At 40.4% G+C, this 26556-nt stretch overlaps 1 protein-coding gene across 7 annotated transcripts in view; it reads right to left on the bottom strand.

The window, feature by feature from the left end:
* ESRP1 (epithelial splicing regulatory protein 1) overlaps positions 1-25212 on the bottom strand; it is a 65785-nt gene extending 40573 nt beyond the window's left edge. Inside the window, exons 1-10 of one of the 7 annotated variants that reach the window (XM_030304316.1) lie at positions 24704-25212; positions 24063-24191; positions 22700-22813; positions 19431-19545; positions 6453-6551; positions 6261-6315; positions 4709-4819; positions 4467-4599; positions 4330-4372; positions 1868-2169 (exon numbers count right to left, since the gene is read on the bottom strand). In XM_030304316.1, coding sequence (XP_030160176.1) covers positions 1868-2169; positions 4330-4372; positions 4467-4599; positions 4709-4819; positions 6261-6315; positions 6453-6551; positions 19431-19545; positions 22700-22813; positions 24063-24191; positions 24704-24835 — 1233 coding nt within the window. In that variant the 5' untranslated portion in view covers positions 24836-25212. The remainder of the gene's footprint in view (positions 1-1867; positions 2170-4329; positions 4373-4466; positions 4600-4708; positions 4820-6260; positions 6316-6452; positions 6552-19430; positions 19546-22699; positions 22814-24062; positions 24192-24703) is intronic. The other 6 variants (XM_032591923.1, XM_030304312.2, XM_030304313.2 and 3 more) reach the window with 6 other exon arrangements.
* Positions 25213-26556: the final 1344 nt, after the last annotated feature.

Consider the following 26556-nt stretch of genomic DNA (forward strand, 5'->3'; position numbering starts at 1 on the left):
TTTAAAAAGAAAAAAAATAAAAATAAAAAGAAATTATACAAATAATCTAGACATAGAACAAACATTACAGGATGAACATGAAAATAAATATAATTGTAGACAAACTCAGGACAGGACATGGTCAGGCACCTTCCAATAACTGCCAAATAGGAAGTGAGCAAATAGTTATTGAATGAAATGATTACTTGTATGAGTAATGAGAAGATGACAGTGCAGAGCATATGATTACTTCAGCATTTCTTAAATAAGTCAGTAGGATGGGGTTAGAGAGGAAGCTCATCTATAACCAAAACCACATTAAAGTCATACAGAGGCAGCATACTCTATACCCAAACCAATCAACATACAGTAGCCAAGACCCTGGAGTAGTCTGTTCTAGGCCAAGATTTCCATAAAACTTTTCTTCCAATTAAAGATCTAAAGTCTCATTTTCACCTCCTCTGGTTTGGCACTGATGAATGTAATATGTGAAGCCTCAAGCACATTTAGCATATTTTAGAAATTCAGAGTTTATGATTCTAATTTTCAACAAGGTACAGAACTCAAGTAGAAGTATGTTCATAGATTAGGGTTCAAGAACAGGAGGACATCAGGATGCAGAACTAGCTCAGAATGTCACCTCTGTTCACTGTAGGTATAAAAACATGTTGGTATTCTACCAGGTGAAACGTTCTTTTCAACTTTGGGCAATGATGTCAAACCACAATACACAATGGGCTTTGCAGAAAAAAGCTAGACAAAATCATTTTATGAACTCATAGAAATAATAGTGGAGTCAGTGTCCTAATTGCTTGTAAAGAGGACAAAAATGAATCATTAAAGTGACTCTGTTCTACTATGGGACCCAAGTAAAAGAAGTTGGAAGAGCCATGTGTGAGGCAGCCCACATGATCTCAGATACAAGGAAAAATGAACAGACCCTTGAAGACCATTCAGCTGGTAAGTCAAGAATAGTCAAAATGCTTGAAACCCTGCAGATGGCTTCATGTCTGGACCATGTGGGGCAAACGATTGTCCCATCTGTGCCTCAAATTCTGTGCCTCTGAATTCTGGAAGGCAATAACAGGACAAAAGGGCACTTTATGCTGTCACCAGCAGTATGGAACTGAGTAAGCCTTTTGGGAAATAATTTGGTAAGTTATTAAAAACATTAAAAGCTCACACCATCCAGTTCTAAAGAAATCAACCAGAAGTTGAGTTTTATAAGCATGTTTATATAGAAATTTCTTATAGGAGAAAAAAACCCCAACCTAAATGTACAATGGGTTCTCTAAATAAATCATGTACCTTTGAGACATATCAAAAATGGAACTTTTTAGACATGAGTAAACTTCCAAGATATGGAAGTTTTTCTTTTTTCTTTTTTTATTGGTAAGAGACTTTTTGTTTTTTTTAAGCTTATTTATTTTGAGACAGAGAGGGAGAGCACACGTGTGAGCGGGGGAAGGGCAGAGACAGAGGGAGAGAGAATCCCAAGCAGGCTCTGACTTGTCAGCACAGAGCCTGACTTGGGGGGGTAAATTCCATGGACCGGAAGATCATGACCTGAGCCAAAATTCAGAGTTGGACACTTAACCAACTGAGCCACTCAGACTCCTCAAGATATGTAGGTTTTAAACATAGGTTTTAAACAGAATATAAAGTATATCTACAGCAGTATTCCAATTATATAAAAACATAGTATTTTTCCTATGCGTATAGAAAATAACAGTGGTTATCTTTTAATCATGGAATGAAAAATTTTTTTAATGCACTGACACTTTCTATATTTCTCAAGTTTTATTTTAGCACAATAAATAATGTAGTCTTGTTCTTGGAAATAAATAATAAATCACACTAAGCACCAAAATGTTCTTAAAAAACCAACCTGCTGCACTTCAGCTGCTGTGCTTCTGAAGAGTTCAATGTATCTTTTACCCAACAAGTCCTTATGCTTCCTCAATGCATTCTGTGCATATTCCTCACAGGCAAAGAGAACAAAAGCATCCCCTGTTGGCCTACCATCTGGGTAGGTAACAAAAAGGATGCCTTCCTTCCCCCCAGTGATGGGGCAATGCTGTCCAAAGAAGGCCACCACTTCATCAGCTGTGGCCGTGAAAGGGAGCCCCCGCATGCGGACAATGACTTGATTTTCCTTGGAGAGAAATTGGGCTACCTCATTGGACGTACCTAGGGAACACAAATACCAGGAAACATGGGGAGAAATGGTTAAGACATCAACTTTACCAAATTTAAAATGGCAAAATTCTTGGCAATGTCTTGAGTTTTTAATTAAAATTCACACTCCCACTGAATTCATGACAACATCCCAGGAATCAGAATTCTCTTCCCACAAGTTTGAAACTTTTCCCCTACCATTTTCATAAAATACCTGTTAACTTAGGAAGGTGGCCAGACAGTTAAATCATGCACCAACCACTGTATTCTTCTCACAGACAGGCAGTAAGTCATTGTGATAGGTAAGGGCACAGGTCAGGGTGCTAGAATGTCTGGGCCCAATCTTGACTTTGCCATTTACTAGGTTATGACTTTAGTCAAGTTTAACCTCTATCTTTTAGTATCCTCATCTAAAAGTGGAGGTAAAATTACCTACTTCATAAATTATGATAATTAAATAAGTTACTATACATGAAGCACTTTGGTGACTTTTGTTATTATTTTCCTGACTATGTTTTATTAAGAAAGTTTCAAAAATAATCAAGTTAAGGGGAGTATAATGAACATACATGGCAGCTAATTTCAAGATTTATCAACATTCTGCCTGACATAAAGCATTTTGTACAATATTGCCACGTAGCAAATATTCAAATGCACATCTACCACCAACATGGAGCTTTAATTCACAAGCCCTAGAACAAGAGTCACATGCTTAACTGGCTGAGACAGCCAGGTGCCTCAGGAACATTTTCCTTTAAGAGCAAACTATCATACTACCTACAAGCCATGAAATCCCAGGCATGAACATATTAGTTAACTTTGCTTCTTCAATTTACAATATTAGCTATCATGGAACCTCAGAGCCATAGCAACTCCAAATGTATTTTGTCACCAACCAGTATCAAACATCACTTTGGGATTCTGGAAGCACTATTAAATTTGAAGCTCTGAATTTGGAAGCCTTCATTTGTCTAAAGGAATAAGTGCCAGAATAGAAATATACCAGCAAATTGAAAACAGGATGTTTTTACTACAAGTTCAACAGTTGCAAGGATTTTAACCAGGGCTATATAATGCAGAGATACAAAAGTTCTCTATATTTAAGTAAAAGTCATCCTAGTATATATTTGGCAATAGAAGATGTTCAAAAGCCTCTTAAAAGGTCTACCTACATTCTTTGATTCAGCCATCCTAATTTTAGAGAGGTATCCTAATGAGTGGTATATTCAGAGACACAAAAATATTCACTGCAACATACTTAGCATGAAAAATTGGAAATAAGCTTTAAATGCCCAACAGGGGTGTTTTTAAAATAATGTATGGTACTTAATATTGTATAGTAATTAACATGTAATATTTAGTTACATGGGAAAATATTTATAATATACTAAAAGGAGAAAGTTATAAAGCTGTATGAACAGAGCAATAGAAACTTACAAAGTAGTTTTATGTATAGAAAAAATCTGTCAGACAAACCATAGTTAACATTTTTTATCCATTACTTACAGCTTTTAAAGTAACAAATTACTCAATAATTAGATAAATATCTGTTCCCATTTCTTTTTGACCATAGTACTGCAAACAAAACACTACATACTCAAACATATTAGAGCAAGAAAAGTACTATGTTTTTGGTCATTGATGAGTTAAGGAAGCTTGAGAGAAAAACCATAAGCAGATATGCAACAATTCCAGGTATTCTGGTGTGGTATTCTGTGATTGTTTCAAAGTAGTTTTCAGACTATTTAATTTCTTTCAAGAACTACTCTCTTCCTTTGTACAAGACTTTACAATGACCCTTTCACCTTTTTATGATACTATTTTGTTTTTAAAGGTTTTATTTTTAAATGATCTCTACACCCAAGATGGGGCTTGAACTCACAGCCCCAAGATCAAGAGTCACATGGTCTACTGACTGAGCCAGCCAGCCTCTCTCGTAAGTTACTATTGCTAATGGCTATTTAACTACAGTTGGTTGACTCAAGCCTTAGGGTGAGTGTATACATTTAGTCACTGATACCATATGGGTCTTGTTTCCAACTTATACAAAAAAAAAGTCAATTCCTTTGTTTCTTTAGGCAATAGAAACCATTCATGACCCTACTTATTTATTCTAGTATATAAATAAATTTTAGATTCTTCTTATAGCCACATTATATAAAAAGCACTCACCACCAGCAATTTTAAGAAAATCTTCACCTGTTGCTTTGTAAACCTAAGAAAAGAAAGGAGAATTAAATACAGTTTATGAGCCTTCCAACATTAATATTCATTCAAGATGCCAAGGATCTCAGATTGTGAGGACGTACCTCAATGTACCGGGTCCCCATGTGGTGTTTGTGCCTCTGTAATGCTAGGTCTCTGTGTTCCTCACTTACAAACCTAACCAGAGCTTCTCCGTTCCTTCGACCCTGGGCATTCAGACAAAGTGCTGCACCTCCCCTTTGAAAAGGACAGACAGCAGTGGGGGAAAAACACAGTGAGGAAAAATGATAGGACACCCATTATCCCTTTGGGATTACTAAACAAAATAGAATTAAAGAAAACCAACTTGGCAATATTGAGTCCTTTGAAGAATCTTGCAATGTCTTGATCTGAAGACTGCCATGGTAAACCTCTCGCCCGGACTATGGTGTTGTCATCAATAAGTTCCATCTTGCTGCTGTGGGTCAAGCAAAACTTCAGTTTGCATAATTAGCACTAGGGAGTCCAAACTATTCCCTCCCACCATTTTCCTAGTTACACATAAGGTATTGTTTGGTGTTCAGACAGACTTGTAATACTGCCTCATTTATTTCAGAACCTCAAAAATTATCTGGGCACTCAGGGCGCCTGGGTGGCTCAGTCAGTTAAGCATCCACCTTCAGCTCAGGTCATGATCTCACGGTTGGGGAGTTCGAGCCCTGCGTCAGGCTCTGTGCTGACAGCTCAGAGCCTGGAGCCTGCTTCAGATTCTGTGTCCCCCTCTCTCTGTGCCCCTCCCCTGCTCATGCTCTGTCTCTTTTTGTCTCAAAAATAAATAAAAATATTATAAACAAATTATCTGGGCACAAAGTATTCTTTAGGTGGTTCACTACAGAAAGGAAAGTGCCAAAGCAGGTCCCACACGGGTAGCTCACTCAACAAACCATCTATCAGTGGAGTTGCTTGCCTGCTTGCCATAAACTCAAAAGGACCTAGGATCAAGTCACAGAAAGCAAAGTTCTCCCGATACCCTGATAGCCAGTAAGTTCCTAGAACCAAGAAGAATACGTTTAAATTTATTATGAGATCCGGCCAGTATACCAGTGGAGTTTAAATCCAGTTTGACAGCAAAAGTTAAGATCTGCATAAAGCTGACAATTAACCCACATCAGGAATGTGTGCATGCAGTCAGAACACTGCCATTAAAATATCTCCCCTATCAAACAGGGGAGCCATCAGAGTGTTTATGGAAATGCATGGGAGTTCCCACACCTTAATGAGTCATTTGCAAGTCACCTATTATATATTTTAACACCTTTTGATGTGCTATTCCTCCCATATTCATATTTCTAATAGTCCTAGGACACTTTCAGAATGAGTCACTTTCTCCCCAACTAAATAGGCCTCAAAGTCTCTCGCTGGGCAAAGATGTCCAAAGTTTTTGCTCATTTCAGGCAGCAGGCAATCTCAGGGATTCACTGCTGTGTTTACGAACAGTTCTGTCATCAGAATGAGATCCCACCATTTCATACTTCTTGTCAGTTATTTCCTTTGCTTTAAAGTAGAAGTTGATAGAACATACTTAAAATTATCTCCGTAAGGGCCTTGTGAACTCTTTTAAAGCCTATGATTTTTCCTTTGGAAGTTCTCTGGTGAGAGGATGAATAGTTCTGAGAGGCTAAAGCAAGAGTCACAGATACAACACCTATGGGTCATAGTGACTAAAGATACAAATATTCCACTTAAGTTTAATGCCAACATCCAAGCTCACTTTAAGATACAACTTTCTTTTATAAATAACATACTATTTTTAACAATGGATAGCCAAAAGGTTTAGTGAAGTTATGAGAAGAGTTAAATATCACAATATGAATAAAACAAATTAAAAGGCTCAAACTGAATACCACTCTAGTACTTACCAAGTGCCACTTTCAAATTTGTAATTTACTCTCTCTGGATCTGAAAACCTATGATCTAAAAATGAGAAAACAGAAGTCATCATTTTACCTATTAGGAAGACAAAGATATGGCAGGAGATTTAAAAGTATACATGAGGGAAAAATGGCAGGATCAAACTCTACGTCTGCAACTGTTAAAACAGCAATACTTACTATAAGGCTCTGAAATCATTGCTAAAATTATATTCCCCATATCTTCAACTTGAGAGGCTCCATACCGGGAGACTGAACTATTCTTCTCAAAGTTTAAACCTGGGATATTAAGTTAAGGAAACATTTTGAGGAAGTAACATGAGGTTGCTTCTAACCCCAAATTAAACTTACACAGAGCCAAGAAGCCAAGTAAAATACATCTGACATCAAGAATTATTTGAAATCACAGAATAGATGCTTCCTGTCAGTCTGGACTTCACCCACACTTTTTGGAGTCTCCAATTTCCCTCTTGGGCAAATATATAAAAAAGTGGCCTAATCAATCCTATCCTGAGGCACTACTAGTAATAAAATTTCTATTTATTGAGTAGCAAAGGCATGAATACTAAGCACTTTCGTTTAGTTTCAAACTACCTAGTATACACCAAAGTTAGTAAACCTCTTCATCCTATTATCTTTATAGCACATCCAAGGCAGTGATCATACTGACTTAAAGATATGGTTACATCTAGAGATGCCTGGGTGGCTCAGTCAGTTAAGCATCTAGCTTCAGCTCAGGTCATGATCTCATGGTTCGTGAGTTCGAGCCCTGCGTCCAGCTCTGTGCTGACAGCTCAGAGGTTGGAGCTTGCTTTGGATTCTGTGTCTCCCTCTCTCTTTGCCCCTCCCCCACATGAGCTCTGTTTTTCTCTCAAATAAACATTAAAAAAAATTTAAAGATATGGTTATATCTCTCTCACTCTCTCAATAAATAAATACCCCCCACTCTCTCTCAAATGAATGGATGGATGGGTAGGTAGGTAGGTGGGTAGGTAGGTAGGTAGGTAGATAGATAGGCAGGTGCCTGGGTGGCTCAGTCAGTTAAGTGTCTGACTCAATTTCAGCTCAGGTCATGATCTCATGGTTGTGAGATCAAGCTCCACATCAGTCTCTGCACGGGGCATGGAGCCTGCTAGATTCTTTCTCTTTCTCAAAGGAAAAAAAAAAAAAAAAAGATAGTTACATCAGTCAAGATCATGAGGCATCAAAAGGCTTTTTAAGGCTGTTTGAAAAAAAAAAAAAAAAACAACTTCAGATTAGTGATGACACTATTTCTATGCCACCTTTACTCAGAACTTCCCTACCAGATTTATAGAGCCATATAGTATAGCCTTCTTAGATGGCAGCAAATGCTTGTCCTTTGAGAGTAAATTTGTAGAAAGAATTCAAATACTCAGAGCTAACAAACAATGGCTAATATGCCTCTCAATCAAGTGAATACATGCTTTGAGCAAGCCAGGATACATGGATTTTGAGAAATGCATGGCTTAAGTTGGGTTGGGGAGTGGGACCAGAAGAGATTTACATCAAGTTTTACAAATTTATAATCTCTCTAAAAGAAGCATGTATCTTTGACAAAATGGTTGCTTAAGAAGTCATTAAAATGTTTAATTTTGTTATTTCTAAGTTTCAATACTACAGTCATACTTTGTATTATGTATAAATTTGCATAAATTTCATAATATAGTACACAACGTATACAACAGATAACACTGTGGGACCTATCTTTCCTCCAATTTGGAATGAAAACAGCAATCTGGGTGGTTGTTTGCCTTTTAGTTTTCTAACTGGTACTTTATAATAAGGGTAAAAAATGAAGACAGACATTAAGAAAAACTTCAAAGCACTACTTCACGGCAGTCAAAGAGGATACAAGATTCAAACAGTTCAGAGAGCCTAACTTCCACCAAGCATTATAACCAATCATCTGAGGAGTTAATTCAATGAGCAATAAATATCCTTTTCCATTCAATTAAAAATCCCTTTCCATTTCTTCCTTCCACAAGCTCCACCCCCCCTTCCTCCTTTCTCCACTAAAGAGACGTTGTTTTCCCACAGTGCTACGCAAATTCACTTTGTGTTGCCCCTCATCCAGCTACATTTCTCTGCAGTTAAATATACTACATGTAGAAATGCAGGCATATGTTCCTTGGCAAATTACTTAACCCTACTAAACTTCAGCTTATCTGAAAAGCCAAAGCTGTGATAATCTTTACCTCCCTGGGCATTTTTGTGAAGATTAAATGAGATAAAACAAGTCCAGGGCACAAAGCAGGCATTATAAAAAGCGATGTCCTCCCCCTCATCCTAGAACCCTTGGGTAACCAACTTTCATAACCCACAATAATCACACTTTGAGAGTCACATTTATGACCAAAATTCTGAACTCACCAGATGCCTATTTGTATACTCACAGGATAATCATCAAGCTGAAATGGTAGATAATTTCTACACTCCCCACCCCCTAATCCCACCGTTTACATCATCTAGTGATGAAATAAATGTGCTGACCCCTCAGGAATTAGAAAATCAATCCCAGGAGATGCTTCCACCTGAGCAATGACCATGGAATGGGTCATTAAAATGGTCATCAGGGCACCTGCTTGGCTCAGTAGAGCCTGTGACACTTGATCATGGGGCTGTAAATTGGAGCCCCATGTTGGGTGTAGAGATTACTTAAAAATAAAATCTTAAAAATAAGATGAAATGATTACCCATGGAAGGTATACAGTAAGTATTAATCCAGTGTTGTTTTCAAAAAGTACGACAGGACAGAAACAGTAGAAACAAATGATGAAGATACTCTGGGGAGACAACTGCCCTAAATTTTCTGGGAAGGCAAGGGAGGGGGTGAGGAGGGGTACTTTAAGAATCCTTACAGAACTAAGAAGGACTAGCTGTGACTAGCCATAGTTTACCACGCAAACCCTGCCACTAAACAGTCCCTTGAAACTTTGCAATTCTTTTTTAATATTTATTTATTCATTTCAAGAGAGACAGAGAGAGTGAGAGGGGGAGGAGCAGAGAGAAAGGGAGAGAGATGATCTCAAGCAGGCTCTGCACTGAGTGCATGGAGCCCAGATCCCAGAGGCGGGGCTTGAACTCATGAAATGCGAGACCACGACCTGAGCCAAAACCAAGAGTTGGATGTTTAACCAACTGAGCCACCCAGGCACCCCTACGATTCTTTTTTTTTTTTTTTTTAACTATTTTTTTTTTTTCTTTTTCAATGTTTATTTATTTTTGGGACAGAGAGAGACAGAGCATGAACGGGGGAGGGGCAGAGAGAGAGGGAGACACAGAATCGGAAACAGGCTCCAGTCTCTGAGCCATCAGCCCAGAGCCCGACGCGGGGCTCGAACTCACGGACCGTGAGATCGTGACCTGGCTGAAGTCGGACGCTTAACCGACTGCGCCACCCAGGCGCCCTAACTATTATTTATTTTGAGAGAGAGCGCACACGTGCGAACGGGGGCAGGGAAGATGAAGAGAGAGAGAATCCCAACTCAGGGCTTGATCCCATGAACTGTGAGCTCACGGACCTGAGCCAAACTCAAGAATTAGACACTTAACCAACTGAGCCACCCAGGCACCCCTGAAACCCTGCAATTAGAATAATTGCTTTTGACCTTGTCAGGGGCTATGATGGAATCAAGAGAAAAGTATCCAAGAAATGGAGACCAATCCCACTGTATAAATCACTTTTATTTCAACCTTGGCACTATTGGCCAAGACAATTCTTTGGGGTGGGTGGGTGGTGGTGCATAGGGTGGGGATCCTGTGTACTCTAGGATTTTTACTAGCATGCTGGCCTCTACCCACCTGAGTTCTGGCTAAAAATATCTCCAGGCATTGCCAAATGTCCCCAAATGGGCAAAAATCACTCCAGGTTGAGAACCACTCATATAGGCTAATGGTTCCCAATTGTTCCAACTTCACCCCTCACCATCCACTGAATGATCAGAGAAAGTTTTTTTTTTTTTTTAAATTTTTTTAAACATTTATTTTTAAGAAAGAGACAGAGCATGACCAGAGGAGGGGCAGAGAGGGAGACACAGAATCTAAAGCCAGTTCCAGGCTCCAAGCTGTCAGCACAGAGCCTGATGTTGGGCTTGAACCCAAAAACTCTGAGATTATAACCTGAGCCAAAGTTGGACGCTTAACCAACTGAGCCACACAAGCACCCCTAGAAAGTTTTTATAATATAGGAGACCATTACTGAACAGAGTTTCAAGAAAATTGGCTAAAAAAACCCCATGTAAGGACCTGTACAGTGCTGTATCAAAACCCCTATCAGTAAATACACACACACACACACACACACACACACACACACACACACCCTATCTTAGGAAATGAAAGAAAAACATTGCAAGAGTCAACCCTTGATGGTAAGCCTGTTTTTGGACTATCAAAAACAGAAAAATGGATTTTACATTTTTAGGATTATAAAAAGAAAAATATGAGCAGAGACCATATGTGGCCTACAAAAAGTATAAACTATTGACTATCTGGACCTTTATTGAAAAAGTTTGCTGACCTCTGGCCTAAAGGAAGAGCGATTGCTTGAAGATGGCCAAAAAGCAGAACAGCACAGGAACGTTTACCACATCACAACATTCTATCCCCAAACAGAATATTGGTTGAAATCAAGCTTTGAAGGAATAGGAATGGGGAGAGTATATTCCATTCAAACCACTGTTTTCTCTCTTCTATAAAGAGGTTTCTAGCCTTCCCACCTTTCCTCAGTTAACTAGTCTATGAAGCTCTCCTATCTTTCTAATCCCCTAACCAAATTAGACCATAGGTAACTCCTACCCAGCACCAATACCCTCCCCTAACTGCTCTAGGCTGCAACCGTCAATTTAAGAGTTGATTAGATATTACCATTCGCATAAAATATTTCTGTCCTCAACTGTACTGTATATTTCCTAAGCACAGGCCCCTACCTCCTTCTGTTCTCTATCCATCTATCACAGCACCTATCATTTCCCAGAATCTAGTGACATAAATGATGACATTTATTAAACATTTCACGCCCCACACACACTGACTGTTTCCTCCAGTTTTTGCAATAGCCCTACCAGATAGATAAGAGTAAAACCAAACAGATGAAGAAACTAGGATTTAGAGAAGTTCCATAACTTACCCAGTCCACTAGCTCGTCTGTAAGAGAGCTGGGATTACAATACAGCTCTGATCTGACTATGTGTACATAATTCCCTGAACCAAGAGAAGCAGCTTTGCTTAATTCATTTTAAGCAATACTTTATGAGAGATTTTCTAAATGTATATATCAAAGTCAAGTGAAAAAAGATCAAAAGTAAAAATGTAAAGTATCCTGTCTGTGTAGACAAAGATTGGTAGATGAAGGATTATTTACTGAATTCTACATTTAAAGTAGGAATATGTTCCAGACATTTGGCTAACTTGGTTCCACATAACACGTCCCAACATGTTTCCCTTCAAGACATCACACACCAAGGATCAGCAGCTCTAAGCTCCCGACAACTTTTAAAAGTCACCCAACCTCCTGCATGCCCAAACCTAAACCAAAACTCACACACACTTACACACACAGACACCCTCTCTTCAAAAGGCTTGCTCAATCCATAATCCTTACCAGAATTTAACGTGAATAACAAATAAAGAATAGCAAAAAAAAAAAAAAAAAAAAAAAAAAAAAAAAATGTTTTAGTACCAATTCTTTCCTCTATCAATTCATAATTATATATTGAATTACTTGCTGCACGTCTGATCTTGAGGAAAGGAAAGATGAGTCTATGTCCCTTGATTTATGGCTCATCATGCAACTTACTCACTCTGCCCTCGAGGCAACCACAACAGCACGAACAGGCTTAGCCAGCTTTACAAATGAGAAATGCCATGAGGAAATGAGGAAGGGTAAAGCCAGACATGGTGGGAACAAAACTAACATTTCGGGCTACAACTGAGCAAAGTGCTGCATTTACACTGAGCTTACAGAAGTCCAGCTGTTGCCTTCATCTGAGTGGGGGGAACATTTTCCTTAGCACTCTTTTCAGTGAAACAGATTTCAGGATTTGACCCAAACTTATACCATAGCTGAAGGTGGAATTCACAGTGTGAGATTTTGGAGTTCATCAATATTAGCTAACTCTCTCGGGGCGGGGTGAATCACCAAAAACTTGCCACTATTAGCTTATCCAGCCAAAAAGTTACCTTTTCTGACTGCTTAAAAATACACATTTGGTTATTAATTTTCACTTTTAAGTAACCTCTTTTTTAAGCTAAAGCTACATTATAATTGCATCCCAATTAGAAATTCCAACCCCACGCCATTTTTTCCTGTCATAGACCCTTCAGAAGACAAGTTTGTTTCCTCCCATTCTATTCTTACTCTTTGATTTAAAACACCAATTGCCTAATTGCCAGACATATTACAATAAAATACCTATGCTAATGAACAAAAAGAATAACAAACAATATGGCAAGAGAAAAGTTGGATTAGTATTCCAACAAAGAACTGAATTTCCTACAATTATGTGAAGGAAAGAAGGAAAAAAGCAAGTGATAAATTACCCTTGAGTTCCATAATTAAAAAAAATAGGTTCTGTAAGTAACCTTTCATACTAAAGTAGGCTTTGAAAAAAGCAAATCAATGGGGCGCCTGGGTGGCTCAGTCGACTTCGGCTCAGGTCATGATTTCGCGGTCCGTGAGTTCGAGCCCCGCGTCGGGCTCTGTGCTGACAGCTCAGAGCCTGGAGCCTGTTTCAGATTCTTTGTCTCCCTCTCTCTGACCCTCCCCCATTCATGCTCTGTCTCTGTCTCAAAAATAAATAAACATAAAAAAAAATTGAAAAAAGCAAATCAAGAATGCCACTGTCAAACAGAACTAACAGCCAAGGCAACAAAACCTTTTTCATAACAGTAATAAAATGCTGGAAAAAGAATCTAAAAACCCATAGTTTTCTAACTGTATTTCCCAGAAGCTTACTCTTTCCAAGAAGGGAAAAAATAAGACCGATCCTAACGAATATTACTTCAGGAGGTATTATTTTAACAAAACACAAAACTGATGACTCAATTGTAATCTCAAAGAAATAAAATAGAAGTATGGGCTAATGCCACAAGAGTGAAAATGTCTACTTTAGAAAAAGACACGTATGTGGGATAAACAAATTAGGAAAAGAGAGACTCTATGGTAACAAAGTCTTCTAACGCCATCTAAAACAAACCAAAAAAATTATCCTGAAATTCCCAAACTCCGATTTTAAAAGTAAATTATTTTATAATTAAAATAACCACACAAAATTAACATAACTCTGAGTGCTGGCCAAGAATATACAGTATTTCTAGTCACTTACTACAGACCACAAACCAGAGTATTTGCGGATTTGGCTCATATCATGCCGATGAGATGCCAAAGATAATTTTCCCCCTCCAGTGAACAAGGTCAACTACTAACCTAGCTTAACTGTACACTTGGGGATATGTAAAATCCTTTTCATACGCAAAAAAGTACCAAGGAGGATTTGGTACTTCCCTCCCACTTTTAAGAAGGGCAATGAAGGTTTATGCAATTGTTGGATTTATCAGAATAAGCGAGTAAGTGCAGAATGAACCACACACACTATTTACAACTGGAGAAGCTAAGTTAACCTTGAAGATTAGCTGTACTAACATGTACCTGAGGCTTTAAAAGGTCTATATCCAAACTCGCTCAAAGTTAAAAAAAAAAAATTATAAGTGTAAAATAGTTTAAATAAGGTCTTAAATCAACAAGGAAGTCCTTTGAAGCTGTTTGTCTTCATCCCCAACAACCTGGTGAGGTTCGAATAATCACAGCAACATTGGAAAGTGTGTGGGAGGCCAGGCACTGGCTACGTGTTTGCATATACTATCTTCTTCTTCTCTCTCTTTTTTTTTAATGTGTATTTATTTTGAGAGAGAGAGAGCATGAGCAGGATAGGGTCAGAGGTGGGGGGGGAGGGAGGAAGGAGGGGGGAGAGGGGGAGAGAGAGAGGATATCCCAAGAAGACTCTCTGCCACCAGCACAGAGCCTGACACAGAGTTCAATCCCCTGAACCAGGAGGTCATGACCTGAGCAGAAACCAAGAGTCAGACACTCATCCAACTGAGCCATCCAGGTGCCCCTCTTATCATTCCTTATAATAGGCATGGCCATTTTAAGATGGGGAAAATGAAGCTAAGAGGTATAGTAAATTCACCCCCAATAAATCTGACTTGAGAGCTTGTGTTCTCAACCATTCTGCTTGTAAGGCTTTATCTTGATCTTTAATATATGGGAAAACAGGCCAATATCACTGTGTTAGCACATGCATACACACATACAATCCTTCACCCTCATCAAGAAGTAGTGAAACAGGGGCACCCGGGTGGCTCAGTTGGTTAAGCATCCAACTTTAGCTCAGGTCATATCTTGGGGTTCATGAGTTCAAGCCAGCACTGGACTCCGTGCTGACAGCTCAGAGCCTAGAACCTGTTTTGGATTCTGTGTCTCCCTCTCTCTCTGCCTCTCCCCTGCTTGTGCTCTGTGTCTCTTTCTCTCTCTAAAATAAACATTAAAAAAAAAGTGGGAGAACATGAGTATGACACATTTATTAAAAAAAATAAATAAGTGGTGAAACACACACACCCCTACTAACCCTTGGACAGGCAGACAAGAGTGGTTTAGTGACTTTTTTTTTTTTATCCTGATAATAGAAAGCTGTACTAGTGAAATGGCATTTGCTAATAATAAATGGCACCTACGGATCCAACTGGATAAAAATTTTACAAAATTTCTATTCACTCCTCTTTCTTGCTGAATAGTTCAACACGTGCTCAGGAAACACAGAATATAAACTTACAAGGGAGATCATCTATTTAAACATGTAACACCACCCTCAAGTGAGCTCTGTAAATTCTAGAATATTACCCCCTAGTTAAGGAGCACGGTTTTTAACCTCAGAAGGACTCTGGCTCAAATGCTGACACTTCTAACTCTAAGCCTCAGTTTTCCCAGCTGTAAAAAGGGGGCGACACTCCCCCACTGGTTATGAGGCTGCTGGAGGCACATACAGTAAGCACTTAACTCACAAGTGCTCACTGCTCTCCTTACAAGGCCAGACTTCATTAAAAAGTTCTTGCCAAAGGCTAAGTACAATAAACAAAATGGAAGAGGTCTTGATTAATGAAAATAAATTAGTTCATGAACAACAAAGCAAAGAAAAAATAGGTTAAGAAACCAAGAGGAAGTAATTCCATCCACCACTGGGGGGAAAATAGGGTTCTTTTTTTTAAATGGATAAAAGAAGTCATTTATACAAATAGTCCCATAATCGAAAGGTCTTTTCCACAGGAGAAAACTATTAATTTCCAAAAAAAATCTAAGATAATTTCTTCCAAAAATAAAAAATAAAAATTGAGGCCTCAATCCCTATTTCACACCCTCACCACCTCACCTGATTAAATAAAAAGCTTACAAAATGCTACCCATCGTTCATCTGCTAAATGAGGTCTTCTTGTCTGCTGAGACTGCATAATTTAAAAAGCAGGTAACAAAACTGCAACTTGAAGAACTCAGAGAGACCCAACAACTAACACCAGAAGTGGTCTCAGAACCAACACAAAGACAAAAGAGGGAAATAAGCACTAAAATAAGGACGAGAACCGCACTCAAGAAATTCCTAAACCCTTTCTTTTATCAAAGTGGTCATACTTTTTCATTTACATAGCTCCTAGTGGTTTACAAAGCTTTCATTTGGGAATACCTGAGATCAAAGTAAAGCTTGGAGAAGGTAAGTAACTTTCCCAGGAAAGTAAAGCTACATATTCTCTTACTTGTTCCTTTCCAAGGGTTGGCAAGAGCCTCTCCCTCCCTTGCTGGTTTACCTGGTCCAACAGGTATTCATTCCCTCAGGAGCAAATGACTCTCCATCTACTTGGCAAAACCATCAAGGATGTGTAATGACCATCTTTAGGTTTCCAAATTCAGTGTCATTTCCATATTAGAAAGGGAAATATTTCGTGAACTGAAAGAACTCTTTGGTCCAGACATTGTAGAAATCCTATGCATAGATAAGGACAAGTAGATAGTCATATTTGGTATGATTGTTTGTGTTTTTTAGTTTATTTATTTGAGAGAGAGAGAGCATGAGCAGTGCAAGGGCAAAGAGAAAGAGAGAGAGAAACCCAAGCAGGCTCCGTGCTATTAGCACAGAGCCTGATGTGGGGCTCAACTCACGAACCATGAGATCATGACCTGAATCAAAATCAAGAGTCGATGCTTAACCGACGGAGCTACCCAGAAGCCCCATTATGACTTTTTGAGCTGGGGACTTTGGTGGTCTAGTCAAGGAAATAATGATTCCCCTGAATAGGAGTCATAAAATAACTTGTCACAGCTGCAATGTAAAATAAAAACCACTGTTAGGAAAGCTTAAGATTTCTTACCCATTAAGTGGGGGAAAAATATGCAGATAAAACATTAATAAGAACATTTAAGATTAAAATCAATTTTCTGATTGGTAACAAAACTATAAATCTAAGACTTTTCCAATGTAAGCCCAAAGGAAGTAGGATATAATTAAGCTATTTAAGAAACAGAAAATAGTGGGGTGCCTGGGTGACTCAGTTGGTTGAGCTGACTCTTGGTTTTGGCTCAGGTCATGATCTCATGACTTATGGGATTGAGTCCAGCATCAGGCTCTGTGCTGACAGTGTGGAGCCTACTTAGGATTCTCTCTCTCCCTCTTTCTCTGCTTCTCCCCTGCTCATGCACTTGAACATACTCTCTCTCAAAATAAATAAACTTAAAAAAAGAAAAAAGAAAATACCTTAGTTTTTCTAATGAATGCATTACTAAAGGGCCATGAGATCATACTCCAAGTGCGATATGTCTGAAATGGAGTCCAAGTTTGCTTTATTCACAATTTCTTTGTTTACTATAGTCAAATATTTCTGATTTTCATCTTCATGGCACTTGAAAAAGAACCACCAACAACAGTTTTAGAGCTAGGATTAATATGAATGACAAGAAAACAACAATAATTGTCATAGCATCCTATATCTATTCACTTAAATGTCAGATAATTCAGGGGTGCCTGAGTGGCTCAGTTGGTTGAGCATCCAACTTCGGCCCAGGTCATGATCTTCAGGTTGGTGGGTTCGAGCCCCACATAGGGCTCTGTGCTAACAGCTCAGAGCCTAGAGCCTGGTTTGGATTCTGTGTTTCCCTCTCTCTCTCTCTCTGTCCCTCCCCTGCTCATGCTCTCTCTCTCTCTCTCAAATATAAAAACAAAAAAAAAAAATTAATGTCAGATAATTCAATTTTATTTTAAAAAGTACTATATACCACTGCAAAGCAGAAAGCAAGTAAAAAGTCCAGATCACCACAATGAAAATGCTTACTAATAGCCCCAAATTTTATACACGTGAAGGTCACAAGAAGCCAAAGAGAAAACAAAACAAAACAAAAAGGATGAACTTTTAATAAATTTTCCCTGAACTGTCAATACACTGAGAAAAACCAAAAAACCCAAATATAAGCATCTCTTGCTTGTAGCTGTGGAAATTTTTACTACCATGTGACCTATAATCACTAGGGGAAGATTTTCTTTGCTAAAAGAGGATACTGAATTGTCAAGGATAAACAATTCTTAATATACTGCCTTTTCTACTCAAATTGTCTTTTTCTAAATTAAGATAACTTTATTAGACTTTCTCTCCATCTATTGATTTTTTGGATCTCTTTTTGTCTACCTTAGACTTCCCAAACTCCAAAACTGTGAGCAAATAAAATTTCTGTTGTTTAAGCCACATAGTCTATATAGTATTTGTCATGGTAGCCCTAGCAGGCTAATACAGCATTCAAACCAACAAAACAATCAGTAAGAATTTTTCTGGTGTCCAAACCTTTTAATTCTTACAAAAGTTCCCTCAAAATGAGCTTACTACATCCATCTCCCAGCACTACTAGGGACGCTAAAGCAAATTTCCAGCTAACTACTTCCAGAAAGAAGGTAGACATAATGGGTTTGACCTGCTTACAAGGGGTTAAGAAAAACATGCAAACAGTTTCCAATCAGGAAAGGAAATTCTGGAATAAAACAAGAATCAGGCTTTGGCTCCTAAAAAATGAGAAAGTTTAAGAATAAACATCTATGACCCACAGGTTCCTGAAAGAACTTAAATGCAATTTTAAGTTGGTTCTCATAGTGGCTTTGGGTGAGTTGCCCAACCCTCTATTACTCAATTTCACATCTGATGTTAGCACATGACTACTTATTAGTTAGCACTTTTAAAACTTACTGGATGAAAGATGACGAGTCAGTCATTCATGACTACAAGATTTGTGATTATAAAATTTACTTTTAGGATGCATATTGCATCAAATATGCTATTTTGGTAATGAAAGGATTTTGGGGTAAAGTCCCCACCTCATTGTACCATCTCAAAAGAGGACTCATTATAATCACCATATGTATTTGAGAAACCCAAGGAGGGTTAAAAGAAATACCAATGAAACGTTTGTAAAGAGCATATATTCCGCTATTTTAAAAAAATGCATATCCATTTGAAAGGTGTCAAAATAACCCCTAAAACAATCAAGAATAAGTGGCCTTGGAATCAGTTATCAAAGAAGGTAGTTTTCACATTCTTCATCAACCAAAAAACCAAAAACACTCCCATAATGTGAAATGGAAATCTATTTTAGATATGTTCAACTCACAAAAATCCAACTCTAAATCCATCACACTAAATCAGTATTTAAATTAATTAAATCATAACTTTGAGGGGTGCCTGGGTGACTCAGCTGGTTGAGCATCGGGGTCTTGATTTCAGCTCAGGTCACGATCCCAGGGTCATGGGATCGAGCCCTGTATCAGGCTCCGTGATGAGCAGGGAGCCTGCTTACAATTCTTATTCTCTCTTTCCCTCTGCCCCTCTCCCCTGCTCATGCAGGCGCTCTCTCTAAAATAAAAAAAATAAAAATAAAAGCTACTTTGAAAGATGCCTATAAATGTACTATTAGTTCTTCCTAGCACAGTAGACAAATTTTGGACAGGTCAATTTCATTCATACACTAACAAAAGGATTTTAAAGTTTCCTGAATTGCCATTTTATCTGGAGCTACCTTTTCAAAGGATTCTTGGGTAATCACTTAAAGGATACACTCTGTCATTGCTGCAACATCCAGTTTATCAATATCAGGTGAACCAGGGCAACACTTCTTGAATTCTTTTCGAAGATCAAAAAAGGAATAGAAGCATTCAGGCAATAATACATTCTGAGGAAGGACAAGGTAGACACTGTTAACTCGATGAATTTAATGTTTCTCTAATAATTAGGAACCTAAGAATTGCATGGAGTATATTTTACCAAAATTAATTTTTAAAATTAAATATAAGAGTGACTATTTTCTAGTACTGTATTATATCCTATATACAAGTGTCATGGAAAAAAATTACCTTATTTTAAGGCAATAGATTACATTTGTGTTCCATTACACATTCCATTCAAAACACTTCTGAAGCTATATTTGGGCTGTCATACATTTTCTAATTGATAAAATTACACTCTTTTCAGCCATAATCATTTCATACAGTCTGTATTTTCAGGCAGCAACATTAGCCCTCTCAGTTCTCATAAAGATGCTTATATTTACAGTGTCTACCCAGATATAGGATTCAGTTACAAAACATAGTTAAATACTAGGCTCATATAATACTCATATTTTTATACTAAAATCAGAGCAAGATAGTAAATTCCTGATTACCTAAAAAGCATGATTTTGTGCCAAATTATAGTCCCACATTAGTTTTGTGACCAATATTCTAGCTATACCTGAGAACTCAAATTAGACTCAAAAAAAAAAAAAAAGATATCACAAATCTCAACGGTAAAGAAATAGTTACCTACTGTTCTTAGCTACTAGTACTACTCTCGTACTTATTAAGCAAGTTCAACTGTCTGGGCAAATATTGTACTAATGCATTTTTGTTTCCCTTAGTAGAAAAAAGCCCCATCAAATAACTGTCAAAGATGAATTTTTTAAAACTGAATTTAGATTTTTCTTACAATTTCAAGATAGTTTCTGTTGATTTACTGGGAATTTCTACCTACTTATACATTAGAAAGTCAAGGAAATAAAGACTTAATGTTTGCAACCATAACATTTATACAATGTCTCTTTCTATTCAGATTTCCTCATTGGATCTATCAGATGTACACCTGCTCATGCTATAATTAAAATAGATGTCTGTCAGGGGCACCTGGCTGATTCAATTTGTAGAGCCTACAACTCGATCTCGAGATTGTGAGTTCAAACCCCATGTCGGGTGTAGAGATTCACAAAAAAATAAATAAAATCTTTAAAAAAATGAAATAGATATCATTGTACCATGGTCAGAGTTTTCAAAACAGTTACTTAAAAAAATGGTGAAATCTTCAGGATTATCTACAAAAATGTTCATTTAAAACCTGTTAACTCACATTTTACAATAAAAGATTTTAAATAGCTGTATCCACTTAAAAATACTTAATTCCTACAAAAGATATTGATGTTATACTAATTATAAAATAGGCTAAAAAGTGTGTGTAGTATGAATGCTCCTTGTAAAAATGAGGCTTTTCTACAAAAACTCACATTTTACAATAAAAGATTTTAAATAGCTGTATCCACTTAAAAATACTTAATTCCTACAAAAGATATTGATGTTATACTAATTATAAAATAGGCTAAAAAGTGTGTGTAGTATGAATGCTCCTTGTAAAAATGAGGCTTTTCTACAAAAACCTGGAAGAATATTTTCAAATATGTTCATATTAGAGAAAAATAATAATATTGTTTTCTGAATGGCAGGATTATTATGTTTTACCATTTTCTCTCCCCCTTCCCCCCTGCCATGAATAGAATTCCTTTATGATACTAAATTAGTTTCTGGTTTTAGGATACTAAGTTGTTTCAGGTTTCTTTATGAAAATCCTAATAGAAGTGATTCAGGAAAATGTCTCAATTGTTCTCTGGAGGTTTCCCCACATTTTAAAGCAGCCCATCTAAAATAACAAAAACAGCTGTTTTCCTCAAGCCAAATAGGGAAAGTATTAAGTTTTATCCCCTCTCCAAAAGAATTTGAAAGGGGGAAAAAAAATCCTCATATGTCTATTTCTGGATCAAGGGGATAGCAACTGGTCTAACATTTAATTAACAAAAAACACTCCCCGTGCCCACCCCTTTAGCCAAGTTATTACAAAAGTTGCTATAAGAGGAGTGATTTTCTCAACCTTTAAGATCTAGGAACTTGAGTTTCTCCCTTGAATTTTTGAAATTGTCATCATATATTTAACTCCTTTCTTTCCATTTCCCTAGTGAGGTAAAAAGAAAAATCCGTACTGACTAGTCACTATACTTGGGACATCAATTGTCAGTCTGAATCTTTCTTTGAAGACTTGCTTCATCCAGTTTCCTGAAAATACTTCATCTTTTCAAGTTCAGTATTTGCCTACCATAATAAAAAGTTACAGCTCAAACTAATTAAGTTGATAAGATCAACTATATTAGCAATGATTGGCTACATTGGGGCTGCCCTCCGCTGTCTCCATTTCCCCACAGCCCCTCAGTATTCTTCCCAGAGAGGAGTCACATTTTTACAGTAAGATTATGTTTTTTTCACTCCATACCCTTTTCTATGTCAGAAAGACCAGCAAAGGTAAAAGATGAAGGCTGACCCTACTGTTATGATACAGTATTTAATCAGTTTTGAATATTTAAGTCAAAGTGCAGTATGCTATAATTAATGTTTCACTAGTTATATGACTAGGTCTTTACACAGTACAAAGCTCTTTAATGAAATTAGTTACGATTAACAAGGTTTAATTAAACTATTTTTCTTTGCTCCTTCCTTTCTAGGATAAAGCATTTTCTACAGAAGGGAATATTACAATGTCTTAAAATTTAAAAGTAAATGTTCTCCCCTGCCTACTTGCTGTTACTTTAAACGTCAAAATTCAGCTAATATGCTTAGAAAAGGGGGAATGGCAACCATCTCAAAAACTTAACATAAAACAAAAAGAGAAACTTTTGTTAAGTCACCAGAGGGTATCTATAAAATTACTGCAATCTCAAAGATCTCTATTAAAGGGTCATGATTTTTTTGTGGTAAAATATACATAACACAATATTCACCATTTTAACATTCAATAATATACACAACACAATATTTACAGTTCAGTGGCATTAACTACATCTCACACTGTTGTGAAACCATTACCACTATTCCTTTGTTATCTTCTCAAACTGAAATTCTGCCAGGAAACAATAACTCCCGACACACATCTTTTTAAAATGGAGAAACTTGGATAAACCATGGGGGGAAAAAAAAAAGCCTCCAGTCACCCCCAAAGGAAGATCCAATCATTCTCCCAGAAGCCAGCACTCTTACCTTCTTGGAAGCCTCAGGATGCAAGATTTGCCTGACATGAAGCTGCCCGTCAGTACACAGACAGAAGGAAGTTCCAACCCCAATATTCAGTTCATTGCTTACTGACTGGTTAAACTGTAAACAAGACACAGGGATGCAACTTAAGCAGGATTTACAAACTCCGGCAAAGTGGCCCCACGTGTTGGTAACCAACGAAAACCACGCTGCCATAAAAGAGGACACCAGTGCTGGGGCAATATTAGAAAGAAAGGCTCCGTTCCCACAAGCTATCTAGAATCCTTTAGATTGACAAGCTTTCCAATCAACCCACAGTTCACCCGCAGGAGAATTTAGTATAGACATTCTCCCTTCAGTGCCCCCGTCTACTTTTGCGCTAAATCCACATTCAAGACTTTTAAGTCGGGTCTCGTTTCATCAGCAGGTTGCCTTCAGATTACATCATTCCCTGGTGTTATTTTATGTTCGGATGTTTCAAGATTAAGAAAGATGCCAGTTTCTGATAAGCAAAGGCGGTTAATGGGTATACAGACCTCTGGGAAGTCTGGCAACACTTTCCCTGGAACACAATCCCAAATGATAACTTTCCCCTATTAATTCGCACCTCGTGTCCTGGAGCACAGGCCAAGAGAGCACCGGACACGCACCTGTGCACAGGTGTTTAGCGCCCCGCCCTATCCCTGATCCAGTACCCGTCAGAACCAGGAAGCAGCAGGTTTTTAGGTCATCTCAATTCTGTTAAGGGGGTTCCACCAGTTTCACAGTGACCCAACGATCAGCCCTACGTCTTCGGGTCTGCAAGCCCTCCCCAGCTAGGATCAAAGCCACTGAAGAATAAGGGAACCCAAACCGAGCCTTTAGGAGTTCAGAAGCTTGAAGCCAAGCAGGCACCCTCAGCTTCCCACCGAACTGGGGCCGCCTCTGGCACGCCTCGCGGGGCCCACCCGCTCATCTACACTACAGCGCCCTCTGTCCTAGCGTTGAGCCACACACCCAAAGCCCCGCAGAGGACAGGCGCGTCGGGCGTCTGGGCCTCGGGATGGGGGCGCTAGGATTCAACCTCTGCTCCTCAGTTGGTAAAACCCGACTGCTCCTGAAGCCCCAGGAAAGACTCGAAAACTAGCGAGTTTGGGCCCACGACGCTAGGGGCTGGGAGGCTTGGAGGAGCAGCGACCTCCTCCCAAGAGGTCCACCTCGGCCTCCAAGGCCGGGTTTCCACCCACGCGGTTGGGCGTCTTGCCACTCTGCCCCGGGGATGTGCGTGGACCGGCCGGCGAGGGCGTGGGACCTGGTGTGGCTGGGCTGCCTTGCGGGGGACGCCGGAGTGGCCTGGATAAAGGTGGACCGCGCGGCCCAAGGCTGTCACCTGTCGAAGGGCTTGGTCCAGCTGCGGCGCGGAGGACAGGCTTTCCGCGTCGATCTTCGTTTCTTCTTTACAATCCTCCGTCAGCTCCAACTGATCCGGTCTAACTAGCACTTCATGCAACTGTCCCACCTCCAGGGCGGAAAGAAACTGGGGTCAGTTTCCCCTTCCTCAATTTGGAAGCCCCCATATTCACCCTCCTTCCTCGCTCCCCTGCTGGGGCGGCCAGCGCTGCTGCAGGGGTCTGGCCACAGAATCAAAGCTCACTCGTCGCGAGCGACTCCGGTGGCAGAGAGGTCGGCACGGCCCTGCCTCCGGCCCCACCCCCACCCGGATCAGGTCGGAAAGGCCCAGAAGTGGGAACCCGAGCCCCAAGGATCTCACCCCGGCTCCGCGGGGCGTCCCCCGACGGGCAGAGAACCTGGCTCGGCTGCGCCCGGCCGCTCCACCTGAGCCAGATTTCAGATTACTGAAACGGTTCCCAGGCCGTTGGCCAACAAGTTTGGTTTTACTCTGGAGTCTGTAGGCCTCGGGTCCAGCCTCATAAGTGGCTAAACGAGAGCACTTGTTTACCGACTCTCCAAACTTCTACAATAAACTTCTTGCCCCACTCCTATCAATTGGACAGAAATCTGGAGGAATACCTTCTTGTTGGCCAGATCCACGACTTTCCATAACAGCAGGATCAGCTCCTTCTCATCCGAGCCCAGCTTGGCCCCGGTGGCCCCAGCAGTGATCCCAAAAAGCACCACCAAGTAATCCGGAGACGCCGTCATGACGATAGGTGGGGAGGGGGAGAGGGGGGTCGGGAGGCGGTGAGGCGGGGTGGAAGTGAGAACGAGAAAACCCGTGCTAAAACCTCTTCCAAGAGAAAAAGAAGAAAGAGCGCCCGCCCCCCCCCCTCCTCGCCGCCGCCGGTGCAAAAGGCGGTAACCAACCACCCTAGCCCACACCTGGTCGGTGCTCCACACCCTGGGCAGGAAGGGGGTGGGAAGGAGGGCGCAGGAGGCCTGCCCTTTTTGTATTCAATTGCCCGTGCGTCTATGCAAAAAGCCAGGAGCTGGGCTGCACCCCGGGTGGAGCGCGCAATGGCTGAAAGCTTTTCTGTTTTGGGATGTGGCTCTACCTGCCCGCCCCTTCCCCCTCCCCCACGTGGTGCAGGTAAGAGACACCTGGCGGCGCCGGCCCATTGGCTCCTTCAAACCACGACGTGGCAGCGGTGGGGGTGGAGGCCGCCTGGGGAAAGGGGAGGAGGGGGCGGGAGACAATGGCTGGATGAATGGAGACGGGAGGGCGAGAAGGAAGGAGGGGGAGACGTGAGGGGCGGGGAAGAGGCGGTTGCCACCCGAAGGGTAGCCGAGGCCAGACGGGAAAAGGGTGAGGGGTGAAGGGCGCGGAGGGGAGGGCCGGAGTCGCTTGTGGGGGTCGCCCCTTTGGAGGTAATCCAGAGGGATGGGGGGCATGGAAAAATGTCGACTGTGGGGGAACTAAGCCGGGGGTTCTAAAGGGTCAAGGGAAAAGGCCTGGCGCAGGAAGGAGAAAAGAGGCCAGAGGTGAAGCCTGGGGTGCGGAGCTGCTCAGGGCGCGGCGCCCCAAGAGGGCGAACCGCGGAGGGAGGCACCGGCCAACCATAGCCAGGAAGCGGCAGGGGCAATTGCCAAGCACCGGGAAAGCCGCTCCTGAGCCCAACACACCTTTAAGTGCAAACAGTAGGTGAAACCTTGTGGGCCCTCCCTCTCTCCCGGCCAGAGCCCAGGCCTGAGCTCCTCCAAACCCCGGGACGCTACCCACCTTCTGGAGACACAGCCAGACGCCCGGGGCAGCACGCCCAGCCACCAAGTTTCGCCCAAAGGCGCAGAGGCTGCGCGCTACGGAGCAGGGAGTCCCCGCGAGGAAATTTAGGCACAATGGACCCCACTTCCTTGTCTCTCTTCTACTTCTTAATTGCCACGTCTTGTTTGGTTCTGGCTGCTAGCTTGAGACTAGAACCTTCTCCATGGCTGGGCCCACAAACTTTGTTTTGCTCTGGGCCCTAAATAAAACATACACACTAATGTTTTCCTAAATCAGGCCAAAGCAAATTTTCTCTCAGTTCCCAGTTCTGACCCCTACGTCCCTCCTCATACCTTTGCCTTTGTACTTATGTGTCGATTTGGCCAACTTTGCGAGCAGTTTCCCTTCTCTAGCTAAGCTAAGTCTGCACAGAGGCTTATGCGCCCACTATCGCCACCCAGCCACCAAGTCAGAAGGCAATGTGGTTGGGACCTGTCGACGTGGGAGAGGAAAGAGGCAGAGGTGACGTTTCCTGGAGTTTTTATGTTTCCAACTTATCTATTATTGGAGAACCGAAATCGGTCCGAAGTATTACTTAGTTGGGCCCAAGGTGTCCAGCCCTTTGTGTTCATGGTGTGAAATCAGGCAAGCATATATATAGTCACTGCCGGAACCCGCTCCGGGTACAGATCTGAGAACCTGTCGGGATGCGTGTCCGGGAAGG

The sequence above is a fragment of the Lynx canadensis genome, chromosome F2 (assembly GCF_007474595.2).
Source record: "Lynx canadensis isolate LIC74 chromosome F2, mLynCan4.pri.v2, whole genome shotgun sequence".
Classification (NCBI taxonomy): domain Eukaryota; kingdom Metazoa; phylum Chordata; class Mammalia; order Carnivora; family Felidae; genus Lynx; species Lynx canadensis.